The sequence below is a fragment of the Mus caroli genome, chromosome 6, assembly GCF_900094665.2.
Source record: "Mus caroli chromosome 6, CAROLI_EIJ_v1.1, whole genome shotgun sequence".
NCBI classification, from domain to species: domain Eukaryota; kingdom Metazoa; phylum Chordata; class Mammalia; order Rodentia; family Muridae; genus Mus; species Mus caroli.
The window spans coordinates 38,172,174-38,187,812 of NC_034575.1; the positions used below are offsets into that span (position 1 = coordinate 38,172,174).

At 36.1% G+C, this 15,639-nt stretch overlaps 1 protein-coding gene across 3 annotated transcripts in view; it reads right to left on the reverse strand.

The window, feature by feature from the left end:
* Tpk1 (thiamin pyrophosphokinase 1) overlaps nt 1-15,639 on the reverse strand; it is a 320,069-nt gene that overhangs the window by 144,196 nt on the left and 160,234 nt on the right. For all 3 annotated transcript variants that reach the window (XM_029478480.1, XM_021164682.2, XM_021164683.1), the window contains one exon: nt 5,278-5,373. In XM_029478480.1, the coding sequence (XP_029334340.1) occupies nt 5,278-5,373 (96 nt within the window). The remainder of the gene's footprint in view (nt 1-5,277; nt 5,374-15,639) is intronic.

The window sequence follows — 15,639 nt, forward strand, 5'->3', positions numbered from 1 at the left end:
TTTATAATCAAAATTTTATTTTGCAGCAGTATCTTGTACCTTCTGTTATAACTTTGTGACAAATTTATCTTTATAAATTATAAGGAAATCAAGTAGAAAAATGTGTTTTATTAGGAAAAGAGAAGCATAAATGATTATTTCTTATACTTCATATAGATAATTTAGGAAGAAAAATTTAAAAGCTGTCATGATCTCACACTGTGATAAAAGGATGGATGTGGGGGATAATGTATTGTTTGCTTTTCTAATGTTTACTTCTTGCTAATTCATCAAATTAGAAAATGCATTCCAGGTTTAAAAAAAATCCAATAGAAACTACTTTCTCAAATTGAATACATGGTATGTAATAGTAACCGACAATGAAATAGAACAACCACAGCAATATGCTGGAGGGTTGGTTCCATGAATGTGGTTTCTGCCTCAGAATAGGCTACTGTACAGAGCCAACCCTTCTTCTACAGCAATGTGAAATAATATGCCTATGTGCTGAGATGAAGGGAAATGAATGACAGAGACATTGTGACAGGTATATGATGCCTGAGAGGATAAACAGAAGTGGGGTCCTGGGAGCATCAATTCAGCACACAAAGTAGCAAATAAATGACTAAAGAGAGATTAGCAAGTGCAATATGCAAACCCTGGACAGAGGTGTAATTCATAACCCCAGAGGAGAATGGGCAGAATACTGTTACATTCAGCTATTCACAAAGGTGCAACATTTAAAAACCCATGAAATACTGATGTCTGCACTTCTTGGTTTAGTATTTTCAGACTGCCCTTCGTCACAAGAACCTGAAGGTGCAGACAAGGAATGTGCAATTGAGGGCAGACTACTACCACTGTGCTTCACAACCTGAATGCCAGCTATGTCAAGAAGTTTCCATCATGAGCAACATAGTCTTCAGTTTATATAACCATGCTCTGTGTGTGTGTGTGTGTGTGTGTGTGTGTGTGTGTGTGTGTGTGTGTGTTTAGGTATGTAGGTACGTGTACAGAAGTTAGGTGTTTTCCTCAATCACTATCTACCTGTTTTTCTGTAACAAGGGCCTCTCTCTGACCCTGTAGCTCAATACTCAGTCACATGGTCTAGCCTAGATTCACCTGTGTTTGTCTCCTCAGTGCTGGGGCTATAGATGCATATCAACATAGCCTTGCTTTTACATGGTATTGAGGATTTCATTTAGTCTTCATGCTTGTGTATCTATTTGAGCTATCGCCTCACTCACTAAGTATACTACTTAAACCACTAAAACAATAATCATCTCCTCCATTATAAGCTTCTCATACTGCTCCAGGTCCACTGAAACAGAGGAGTCTTGCAAGAGCCACCCCAACATAGCCACACATTCTAGCATGCTGAATATTTAAATTGTAAGCACATACAAAGGTTGTGCAAAAAGATGTCTCTGATCTTTACAATTCCTCTTAAAAGTAAGCATGCAGTTCCTGTGTGATAGAGGCAACAGCGTATCCTCAAAGGTGGGAATGGCATTGGTTGAAATAATAAAATATATCTGTGTATAATTTAGTCATTTTTCAATGATTAATATTCCTTGTCCATTCCATGGCTAGGAAAACACATCCATGTCTTGCTCAGCATTCATTAGAGAAGTTTCCTCCTGAAGTAGATGACAACAAATACAGACCCAAAGCCAAACACTGTGCAGAGAATGAGAGATCTTGGACCACGCAGCCCTAAATGGGATGCTTTCAGGAAATCTCTCCCCTCAGGGTTCAGGGAGCCCTGTGTAAGGCAGGGCAGAAAAAGAGCTAGAGCCAAAGTGGGTGGAGGACACCAAGAAAACAAGGTTCCCTAAATCAACAGGATCTAGCACGTAACTCAGAGACTGAGGCAGCATGCTCAGGGCCTATGTGAGTTTGCTCACCACTGGGGTTGAAAGAGCTGAAAGGAGAAATGGACACACATGTTCATCGCTAACCAGAAGCTATCTCCAATTGCAAAGGAAGTCCAGGGCTATCTCATTAAAGAAACTATGCTTAAGGGCAGTTCCATGCCAATAGTAGATGGCTGCCACAAGATGAACTTAATGGCATCTCTGTCTCACAGTGCTCAAGCAGGGGATTATTTTAACCCTACAGGTCCTTTGTATAAACATTATGGCTTCCAGGTTTGTGTTTTTATGGGATTCCTGTGTGTGTCCTTTTGTACTATCTGTGTTTCTTATGCTTTTTCTTTGGCCCCTTTCCTGGCCTGGTTGTTTTGTCATATTCTGGTTTATACAGTGTGAATTTTTAATTTTCCATGTTTTTCAGGTTGTTTTGTCATATTCTGGTTTATACAGTGTGAATTTTTAATTTTCCATGTTTTTCAGGTTGTTTTGTCATATTCTGGTTTATTTGCTTGCTTTGTTTTACATTATTGTACTTTATTTTACTTTTACTCCTTATATGCTTGCTTGTTTTCTAATGGTCTGGATCCAGATTGAAGGGGAGATGGGGAGAAAATGGAGGAGGAGAAGGAGAAACCATAATAAGAATGAAACCAAAATCAGTATGAACAAAAGCCATTCTCAATAAAAAACATTCTTTGTACAGTTTATTACTTAAGTAACTGGTTCTAAATGCTACATTGGGATTTCATATCTCTACAATGCTTCACATGCTATGCAAAGTATGTATGCTTTTCTTCTATTGATTCAGCTCATATTAATTTAATTCTCAGTCTTACCTGAGACCCTGAAGAATGGGTATGGTGTTTTTGTACCTTTCCCAAGTTATCTGTCCTTGCTTCATGGTGCAGAGATTTAAAACTTGTTTTCTTCCTCTGCTACCGTGTTCCTATTTACTCGCCACAGCCTCTCTGATAAACCTCCCATTAACTGTCCCATTCCTTATATTCATAAAACATCAAACTCACCAAATAAACAGAGTATCCCTTTATACATTAAGTCTCTAATATCTGTACCTGATATCAACTTCTTGGTTGGATAGTAGAGATGGGAAGAAAACCAAAATCCTTTAAAGAGTTCAGGGTGCCCTAAAGGAGGAATAATGGGCAACATGAAGACGAGGAGGAGCAGATCCTTGTCTATTTGATCACAGAGGAAAACCTGACTAATCAATCAAGTATGGTTGACACAAGAAAAGAAAAACAGAACAGGTTTGCAAGTAAAGGGACAGACATATGAAATTGCCTGGGAACAGAATGGGGAGAGAACATGGTAAATTTTCATACCTACAAAAAAGAGACTTTAAGTACAGGCTTGAAGACACAGGCTTGGAGCATTCCAGAGGCTGTGACCACTAGGGCAGGGATGACTGCATTTTCCTCCACACAAATGCTCATGCATACCACTCCTCTGCTACAAGCCTCTTGGCACACAGCACAAGGAATCCAGGCTTTTTCCTGCAAACCCCTGAGCCAAGGCTCCATCTCTCCCAATAGTATCAGACCTAGGACTGGCAGAACTGAAAGACAAGGTCATTGCTATGTATGCATTCTGCTGGTCCTCTAGCAGGTGCCTCATTCAAAACTCCTCACTGATTGGACTTAATAATAACATTTAATAATAATTCCTATTATCATTATTTGCTTATTTTGAAACTCTTTTTTTTCCAGATCATTTTCTTTACCCTAGTCTATGAGTTTCCTGTATGTGGAGATCTTGTTGAATTTAGATAACATTGTTCCTTTTGAGAAACAATGGCTGTCTTATAGATACTATCAGTTATACAAAAATGGGACTTGTATAATTACGTTTCTATTTTTAATAATTTTAACAGAAATGCTTGAAAAGGAGGCACAATTGCAATGATTTATAATATTTTCTTAATAAACTCAAAATCAGCTACTTATGGTTAATTGCCATATATAGATAATTCTCAATGGGTTGTTTTCTTTTTTACTAAACAAGTATTAAATTATAGCAATTTACTGCTGGAAGAAGCATGAAATATTTGGTATAGTTCAGCAAAGCTGCAACAGATATGAGAAATGTTCACGGAATTACTTTCTTGTGTCTGCACATTGAACTATTTGCCAATTATGACAGTTAACAAGGTTTTTCTTCAAAGCTAAAAAAGGACTTATTCCTCAACTTAAAAAAATGTATGTGCTAGAGTAAATCTCTGAGGGACCACACTCCTGGAGAATAAGGTCTTTTTAGAGTTGCTTCTCCTAAAGCCATACTACCCTGGCAGGTGGCTATTCATTGTGTGTTATGAATAAATAATCCAGTGGATCTAGTCCACTCCCCATTCACAAAAGTAGAGGTATTCATCCTCTTTTGCTTTCCTTGAGTGGTGTAAGAAAGAGAGTCTGAGAGTGAAGTAGGATGATGGTGGAAAGGGATGAGAAATTCTTCACAATTTTACCCCCTTCTCTGCTGCAAAGTATAAAAGATACTAGCAGTAGCTAAGGCATTAAGGAAGCATTGTGAAGAGAAAACCAGATAGCATGTGAATATAAGTAATATAAACAGAGAATGGACTGGTCTGAGGTGTCTATTGTAGGCTACCCTACAATAGTAAATTAATGACAACACATTGGCATGCATTTACCAATACTTGTGCTACCCAAAGCATTCTAATGTACAATGATGTTCTCTTGGTATAAAATTATACAATTAATAATGCATATTGGTTTGTTACTGCTTTTGCTAGAATTTACAATAAAATATTTCATTTAATGCTTTAGTTATATTTCTAGGTGTCTATTGAAACAAAAACCTAAAACAAATTGTATACCACTTCAACAGGTACTGAAAGTATACGAAATACAGGCTGTGTACTAATTAATTTAATTGAACATTTGAGTGATGAATAAAAAAATTATTAAAGAATAAATAAATGCAAATCAGTAGATACCTTCTCTAGCTAAAAAAATAATAAAGGTGATATTTTAATTCTTTACGCATACTTTGCAGTGATGGCTCATGGGCCAAATCAAGGCCATATTTGTTTTTCATATAAAATACACAACAGTTAAACAGAAATATTTCAAAACATGTGTGGCTCGATCTGGCAACAGTGTGTGAAAACGATGATTCAATGATTACTTTAGGAAGGCACAGAAACCTGTTTGGGTTACTTTATCCATGGCCCAGGTCACCCATTTACACCATGCAAATCCAAGGCATCAATATCTGTGCTCTTTTCTCTATGCACCCTCAGTAACATATCTGCAACCCAGTCCAGATTTATGTGATAAACACAAAAAAGAGAAAGTCTCAAATAACAACACAGGAGTAAATAACTACATAGGCTCCTTTGCATCTTAACTACCAGAGCCTCCCTTTTGGTATGCATGGATCTTACCTGCAGTTCTTTTTCCTCTATCTTCCTTTGGAGCACTTGAAGACACTTGGTAAAGTCAGTGTGGTCTTGGTCAGGAGTTGAAATAAGATCACAGCCCTATGTGTTGAAGACAGAGAACACTGAGAATTAAGATTTCAGTGCATGATCAAAAGGACAAGCTCTAAAAGTAAAGACAGCCTATTATTAGATAAATCCTACGAGGCCAGTATTAATTCCACATTAGAATCAGCATCATTATCTTCATATCTTCTTTCTTTCTTTCACATAAAGGGACACATCAATAATTAAGTTACCATTAGGAGATAATTATGTCAATCATTTTCCCTAAAAGAAGTACATATTTTAACATGTAATCTGTCCTTCAGAGATACTGATGTGATAACACTCAAGATTAACGGAAGAATTTTATACTTGTATAATTAATTATACTCACAGTAAAATTACCTGAACTACAATGAAAGTATTTCTTTTAAAAACTCTAATTTATTTAATCAGACTACATCGTTTCAGTTACATGAATGGAAAAACTAGCATTAATATTGAACTAGTGATTATATTTTATACTTTAGGTACAATCTGCCTTGTAAGATTCTATTATAGTCTTACTCATGTGAGCAGTAGCAGAAAGAGCTTCCACCATGCACATATGAATTATCTTTGCGACATAATGGGGTGAAGTTATAACTTCCTTGCTTTCTTTATAACATCTCACCATCTGCAAAGACAACTAAGCCCTTTCTAAAGGACAAATCCAGGAGAGGGCAGCTTACCATCTCTTATGTACTTAGATGGCAAAAGGACCTGTGTTTTTAAAAAGACATCTTTCCCAGTGTCATACAGAGGCAAAAGTGTATAAAATCAGAACAGGGCGGGAGTCCATACTTCTTAATTCAGAAATGAAACAATTCTCTGACTCTGACAAGAAGCTGAGTAAGGGAAAGTTAAACATAATCTAGTGTATAAGAGTTGCCATTCAAAGAGTTTTCAAGGATACAAAACACCCATACGGACTCCTAAATTATTCTAAAAACCATCCTCAGTAGATTTAAGGCTTCTTCTTTTACCTCAAGGTCTCTTTAAATATGTCAAGCTCAACCTGAACTTCATTCAATTATGACTTCCTCACAATGGAGTGACCAATGAAAAAATTAATTTCTCACTATTCAGAAATATATGGTGCTCTAAAAGGAATATATGTCATCTTTACAAGATCAAAGACATAATTTCCTCATCCTAAAAGAATATTGAAATTTGCTATAATCACCAAGCAAGGGTACGAAGAAGCAACTGATCTAAAGTTAACAGTCTTAAGAGGAAAGACATATGCAAGTCACTTAGGGATACTAAAAGAATGACAGATAAGGCTGTCACCAACTATCATGATATGGAGAACTCCCTGAGGGTAGGAATTGTGTTTCTTTCTGTACTATTTCCAATTTTGACACATGTCTGCTATATAGTAAGTGTCTAATAAATATTTCCATGAATAATAAATACCTAATAAATATTCCATGAAGCAAGGAATATATTATATAATAAATATGTTAAATATACATAAATTTATAGACTTTTATAGCAATGTATATTGGCAATAGGCTGGGACAGTGTCTTCTTGCTAAACATACATCATTTACAAACTGAGATTTTTGTCTTTCTTTGTATAATTGTGACAACAAAACAACCTCATAAAAGAAAATAACCTAAACAGGCAAATGCAAACAGCAATAGATGATTCACAGAGGAGTCATCCCCCCAGGTATTCTACACAATCAGCAGACAGACACAGAGACAATGCTAGATAGGCAGAACAGAATTGAGAATCACTGCAAATTTTTAGAGATTAAGAGGCTACAAGTGCCCTAATGACTCTTCTCAGCTACATAGTAATATAACGGGGGGGGGGGGCACATAGATAGAAACATTGTGGTTATTCTCAGGAAAGGACATATTTTAACTTTCTGGAACCAAAAACGCCTTATAATATTTCTTGAATCAGCTCAATGAGAATGATTCTTAAATTAAAAGATGCCTTCTCTGCAAGTTGGAAACAGTTAATTACCCAGGGCTAGTGAAGTCATACATCTTGGAGATAAACCACTTCAATAAGCCAGCATAATTCCTAATTACACTCGAAATATTTATCAATATACACACAGATGAGTGTAGCTCTCACCTCACATCAAAGAAACTTCCCTTTGCAGCAGATGGAAACCATTAGAGACCACAACTGAACAAAATGCAGAGAACAATACATTTCATAGTGCCTAGTACCTACTGATACATACATAATTGTGTGGGCACGCACATACACACACACACATACACACCACACACCACACACCACCATATACACATACACCACGTACACACACAAAATCAGAACTCCTATGTAGATTCTGCAGAAGAGGAGGAGAAAATATTCTAAGAGTGAGAGGAGCACCAAGTTTCTTTGTGACATGTGTCTCCTGTCTCCTACAAATGTCCTCAAAGCTACACCCATCAAATCTCATTAATAAGGTTGCCTCAACAAGGCTCTAACAGTGATGACACCAATGGACAAGTTAATATGGAAAATGGAAAGTTCAAGGGGCCTGAATCTCAGATAAAGAACTATGGGGAATACTGAGAGTAGAAGAAATAATCTTCTCCAAGGAAACCACCCAAAACTAGTTATCTAATACCAAGTGGTCAGCCTTGAATTCATATATATATAAATGTGGGAACAATTATTTAAAAAAAAACATGAATTTGAGACAGAGCTAGGCAACTGAGGACACAAGACGTGGATGATTTGAGTGGCATCTAAGCTGACAGCCTGCATCCTGCAGTCTAGCTTCCAACATATCATAAAGTCCAATGCAAGCTCAAATGGAGGGAAATAAGAGGATATAAAAGAGGGAGGGGGATATTTGGGGGCATTATGAAGGTATTTGGAAGTAGTATAATATCTCTCTCTCTCTCTCTCTCTCTCTCTCTCTATATATATATATATATATATATATATATATATATATATATATGATGTATGTATATATCACACATGTATGTATGTATATCCCCCTCTACACAGTGAATTGTTTCTCAGGTCCTCTAGTAACAAAGTGAATACAGTAAAAAGAAAAGTAAGAGATAGCAAAGAATAAATAAATTATCCACCAATCCTTATGTGTATACATTAGAGAGATACTTACCATGCTAAACAAAAACTAACTTCACAAAGTCAGAAGCACCAGGGCATTGAACAGTTTTCACTGATTTGACATTTTCTTTATTAAAAATTTAAAATCCTCATGACATCCAAAACCCAAAAACTTAGAAGAAAAGGCCATGGTGCTTAGCATTAGAAGGACTTAAGCTTCTAATTAGCAGTCTGCAAGATTAGTTTTCTTGTAGCAATACATACATTTTAATAGAAACACACTGAAGAACCCACAAGGTTAAAACTACAATGACCTTAAATTGTTTTAAAGTTCTTCTGCTTGGTGAAAACTGCATTATCATTGATTTTTCAGGGTTTCATAAAAAAGCAGGGCCTCTTAAAGCTAGAAAGTATTACTATTTTATGAGCCAGTAGGTGGCTCCAATTTCACACTGCATATACTTGTATTTGATTTTTTGCCATTTAAGAAGTACATACTTACATAACTAAAATTCTACTAAGTTCTCTCTATGAATATGTTACTCTCTCAAACTGGATTGTGATTCATTTAATATTGTATTTCATTAAATGTAGTTCACCCTGACTTATAACAAAAACATCTGGGCTCATGCCACAAAGTTCAGTATATGTTGATTTTATCCTAACCAAAAATAATATTTTGAAGATGTGGAGCCACAGTACTGACAAGGACTCTTCTTATGTCACAAATACTAGAGGGAAAAGTGAAAAGGCATAACAATTCTCTTTGACAACAATTCTGAGTTGACAACAGTCTCATTTATCAAGCATCTCTCAACCCATAAATACAAAGGAGAAAAAAGTTATGTAAACTTAACTATAAGTTACCATACAACTATTGCTTAGGGCTTATTATATGTCTGCAGCTCTGTTAATGTTGTGCAGACTGGGGAAAGGGAAGGTAATACCTCTCCTCTGACTTGTTTAACAAGCATGAAATCCAGTGTGAAAGGCTTATCATTATCATATGAAGAAGGGATCTACTAGATACTAAGAACAAGGTCCAGCAGAAATAAATCATGAACACTAGTAGCATAAATTATATTTGATTACTCATGAGGAAGAAAAAACAGAAAGATGGTCTCCTTATCTTCAACTTGACAATCAGAAAAATATTCTAGAAATGCTTGCTTATATTTAACATATGCCTGAAAAAATTGAGTTCAGTTCATTTGTAAATCACATTTTTCTTCTGGCATGTAGTTTGGACATCTGGAACAATATTTTGGCATTTGTGCTAAGCCACATTCTCTATAAATTAACTTTATCAGAAAACCCTGTACTTGAGGGATAAACATGCCTCCACTAATATCAAAATCACCCTTTCTGCAGGCTGGGATCTGTTCACTGTAATAGGTTTCAAAGCAGTATCACTAGATCAAAAGCCAAGGAAATGTTTTGAAAAATTCTTCACAAAATAGCTTACATTTCATAGTATGTACACATAAATGGATATTATATGATATATCATATTTTATCATTCATACATAGTTATGTATAATTGATACAAGTAAAAACTATCTTAAAGGTCTACATTACTCAAAATCTCAATCTCTTTCTCTCTGTCTCCCTCTCTCCCTCTCAATAAGAGACAAAGACATAGAAAGTGACACAGAGAGAAACAAAGATCCTCAAGCTTAGGAAATTAATAATTTATACCCATGTAGTCCATGATACTCTACATGAAAATTGAAAATATTATCACAAACTCATCCAAAACAATGAAGAACTAAGATAACCAAAGGGACTTATTGAAGCAGGATGATTGAACTTGCCTTCTTCAGATTTAAAAGTAATTAAAATAAAAAAAATGTTAGCAAACTCAAACACTAGACAACAAGCAGCACCAGGGCTGTGGTAGCCTTCTGTATGGCACACAACTATCTTCCAGGAATCTAACTGACACTTAGGAACATACCATGGGTAGCTACACAAGAAACAGCTTAGAAGAACTAGGGAGAAAAAGTAAATACATAAATCTGAACATGTGGAAGCTCAACCAAAGAAGAGAATTGGAGTCAGAAAAAATGATCAGACTTTGAGGTGGGTGATTTCTTAAATGAAAAAAATTACAAATTCTATTGAGAAATAATAATTAGGAAATAATATAACGAGAAAAAAAAACCTTCTACACACTAAGAAACACTTTATACCTACAAAGTATTTGCTATTGAGAAAAAGGGCCTTCTGAAAATTGAAAAAGAGTAAGTAATAACATGAAAAATATAAAGTATTTTAGTGAACATGTTAGAGAACAGAAAATACGTCAAATAAGTAAATAATATAAAAAGATACTGACACATCTGGCTTCTATCTGCACCACAGAGATAGCAGCATGTCACAGCTCTCCGCAACCCAATAATGAACAGAGACAGCTAGTCTCCCAAAAGTGCTAAAACACCTAAGATCATAGGCTCACAAGCTCACAGGAGAGACAATCTCCAATCAGAGACAGGAAAACCAGATAACACCAGAGATAACCAGATGGCAACAGGCAAGTGCGAAAACATAAGCAACAGAAACAAAGGTTAATTGTCATAATAAAACCCAATTCTCTCACCACAGCAAGCCCTGGATACATTAAAACACTGGAAAAGCAAGATTTGGATTTAAAGTCACATATCATGATGATGATAGAAGACTTTAAGAAGGACATAAATAACTTTCTTAAAGAAATACAAGAGAGCAAAGGTAAGTAGAAGCCCTTAAAGAGGAAACACATAAATCCCCTAAAGAATTACGGGAAAATACTACCAAACAGGTGAAGGAATTGAACAAAATCACCCAGCATCTAAAAATGGAAGGAGAAACAATAAAGAAATCACAAAGGGAGGCAACCCTGGAGTTAGAAAACCTAGGAAAGAGATCAGGAGTCATAAATGGAAGCATCACCAACAGAATACTGAAGATAGAAGAGAGAATCTCAGGTGTAGAAGACACCGTAGAAATCATTGACACACCAGTCAAAGAAAAACACCAGATGAAAAAAGGTCTTAACCCAAAATATCCAGGCAATCCAGGACACAATGAGAAGACCAAATCTAAGGATAATAGGTATAGAAGAGAGTAAAGATTGATTCCCAACTTAAAGAACCAGTAAATATCTTCAACAAAATTAAAGAAGAAAACTTCCCTAACCTAAAGAAAGGGAAGGCCATAATCATACAAGAATCCTACAGGACCCCAAATAGATGGAACCAGAAAAGAAATTCCTCCCATCACATAATAATAAAAATATCAAATGGACAAAACAAGCAAAGAATAGTAAAAGCAGTAAGGAAAAATGGTCAAGTAGCATATGAAGACACACTTATCAGAATTACACCAGAGTTCTTACCAGACATTATAAATGTTAGAAAATCCTGGACAGATTGAGACAGACACTAAGAGGACACAAATTTGAGCCCAGACTACTATACCCAGCAAAACTCTTCAATTACCACAAATGGCGAAACCAAGATATTACATGACAAACCCAATTTAAAAAATATCTTTCCACAAACCCAGCCGTATAAAAGATAATAGAAGAAAGACTAAAACACAGGAGGGAAAGAAGCAAATAATCTTCTTTTAACAAACCTAAGAGAAGATAGCCACACAAACATAATTCCACACCTAACAACAAAAATAGCAGGAAGCAACAATCACTGGTCCTTAATATCTCTTAACAACAATGGACTCAATTCCCCAATAAAAAGATCATAGACTAACAGATTGGATACATGAACCGGACCCAACATTTTGCTGCATACAGGAAACACACCTCAGTGACAAAGACAAACACTACATCAGAGTAAAAGGCTGGAAAACTATTTTCTAAGCAAATGGTCCCAAGAAACATTCTAATATCAAATAAAATCAACTTTCAACCAAAAATTATCAAAAAAGATAAGGGAATACACTTAATACTTGTCAAAGGAAAAATGTACCAAGAAGAACTCTCAATTCTGAACATCTATGCTCCAAATGCAAGGGCACCCACATTCATAAAAGGAGGTACTAAAGCTCAAAGCATACATTGCACTTCATACAATAACAGTGGGGGACTTCAACACCCCACTCTCATCAATGGAAAGATCATGGAAACATAAACTAAACAGAGACACAGTGAAACTAACAAGTTTTGGACCAAGTGGATTTAAAAGATATCTATAGAACATTTCATCCTAAAGAAAAATAATATACCTTCTTCTTAGCACCTCATGGCACCTTCTCCAAAGACAACTATATAAGCGTTCATAAATCAGACCTCAACAGATAAAAGAAGATTGAAATAATCCCATGCACCCTATCAGATCACTATGGATTAAAGCTGGTCTTCAATAGCAAGAAAAACAACAGAACTCATGGAAGCTGAACAATGCTCTACTCAATGAGAACTTGGTCAAGGAAGAAATAAAGAAAGAAATTAAAGACTTTTTAGAATTTAATGAAAATGAAGATGCAAAATACCCAATCTCATGTGACACAATGACAGCAGTCCTAAGAAGAAAACTCACAGCTCTGAGTACCTCAGGAAAGAAACTGGAGAGAATGTACACTAGCAGCTTTACAGCACATCTGAAAGCTTTAGAACAAAAAGATCCAAATATACCACCCAAGAGAGTAGATGGCATAAAATAATCAAACTCAGGGCTGAAGTCAACCAAGTAGAAACAAAAAGAACTATACAATGAATCAATGAAGCCAGGAACTAGTTCTTTGAGAAAAATCAACAAAATAGATGACCCCTTAGGCAGACTAATCAGAGGGCACAGAGACAGCATCAAAATTTGCAAAATCAGAAATAAATAGGGAGACATGACAACAGAAAATGAGGAAATTCAAAAAATCGCCAGATTTTATGACAAAGGCATATATTTAACAAAACTGGAAAAATCTCGATGAAAAGTGAACATTTCTAGCAGTTACCATGTACCAAAGTGAAATCAGGATCAGATAAACCATGTAAACAGTTCCATAACCCCCAAAAGAAATAGAAGCATTCAATAGAAGTCTCCCAAACAAACAAACAAACAAAATCTCAGGACTAGATGGGTTTAGTGTAGAATTCTATCAGACCTTCAAAAAAGACCTAATACCAATACTCTTCAAACTGTTCCACAAAATAGAAACTGAAGGAACACTACCCAATTTGTCCTGTGAAGCCACAGTTATGCTGATACCAAAACCAGACAAGAATTCAACAAAGAAAGAGAACTTCAGCACAATTTCCCTTATGAATATCTATACAAAAATGCTCATTAAAATTCTTGCAAATTGAATCCAAGAACACATAAAAACAATCCTTCACTACGATTGAGTAGGCTTCATCACAGGGATGCAGGAATGGTTTGATATTAGGAAACCCATGAATGTAATCCACTACATATACAAACTAAAAGAAAAATAAAAACACCTGATCATCTCATTAGATGCACTTCAGTATTTTCACTGGGTCATGGTATCTGAAAGCTGTCCTGACATTCCCTGTTACAGTGAGTGCCTGAAAGCATGGATAATGCTGAGCATAAACACACCATGCTTTTCTGTGCATATGCACATTGTTGCTAAAATCTCATCCTTGGAGGAGATGTAAAGCAACATTTAAACATTCCTCCCAAGGTCTTGCCAAAATTTACTCTGGGGAACCAATGGCGTTATTGGGCTTTGTTACATAGCACGGATGATTACTTAGTACACAGGATTACTTAAAGGAGTGTGAGCAGCATCCCTGCCCCCAAATGGCTGTTCCATGAAAGTGGTACGTCTGGATCTCTTGTGTGGGGGCCACACATCATTTCCCTTTTCAATGTATTTACACTCCACTGGTGATCTGGTCGCTGTCTCAGTTAACATGTCAGCTGCCCAGGATGAAGCAACAGAAATGGAGCACCTGCTCCTGCCTTGCTCTCCTCTATATACTCTAGTCTTTTCCCCAGGTCACACAAAGCATTACAATGGCAGGAGGCATCGGAATACGCAGGGAAAAATCTTGTGTCCTACACTCTAAGTCTCTTTGCAGGGGTATAAACCATCATCACCAGCCAGCTAGGGTGATCTTGTACAAGGGTCACAGTTGAACTCATGAAGATAGAAACTACTTGGCTTGGAGAATAGTTACTCATCATACTCATACATAACTATAATAATAATAATAATGCTTAAGCATAAGATAAATTAAGAATATGGTCAATGACAAACAGACTTTAACAGCATTCAATTGTTGTCTTTCTCAATGCACTGAGACAATATGAGAAGGTACAATGTATGCCTACTACCACTGTAGTAAGATGTGATGAGATGAAGGGAGGTAAACATCAAAAGTACGGTAACCAACAATTAGGCTCTTATAAGAGGGTTGCTTGCATATGACCACCTTGGCAGCTGTCATCTTAATTGAGACAAGAACCAGATCACCAATGGCAGACAAAATATATAGTATGGACACATTGGAAAAAGGGATAATTCACTGCCCACACATGACAGATCTAGATGTTTTAAGACCTGGGGATGCTACTGAAAATGGTACATGATTTAAAATTCTGGCTTAAAAAAATTATATAGATTTTCATTTAGTATGATGGCACTTCAATTGACTTTGACTAAATGAATCCACAGAAAATGGAACTATGGGGGAAAGGAAACACACTATATTATAAGTATATTCTACAGGGAACATTCTCAACAAAACCCAGGTAGTATTAAAATATATCTAAAATGTAATATTCTGCCTAAGTAAGGCATTTTATTAAGAAAATGTCATTAAGAAAAGGACTGTGTATTAGAAATGGTTTTAAATATAAGGTATAATACCTGTAAAAAGAAAATAATTTCTCAAGATGATTTATGCCAAAGTGACCAAGAATTTACCAACACTAACAAGTTTTTATACTTTTTAATTCAAATAGCATGGATCCTCTCAAGAGCAAAGCAATGTTCTTTTTTTTTTTTAGGTAATTTCCTCAATTACATTTCCAATGCTATCCAAAAAGTCCCAAATACACTCCCCCCCACCAGTCCCCCACCCACCAACCCCACACCTTGGCCCTGGCATTCCCCTGTACTGGGGCATATNAAGTTGGCAAGTCCAATGGGCCTCTCTTTCCAGTGATGGCCTACTAGGCCATCTTTTGATACAAATGCAGCTAGAGACAAGAGCTCTGGGGTACTGGTTAGTTCATAATAATGATCCACCTATGGGT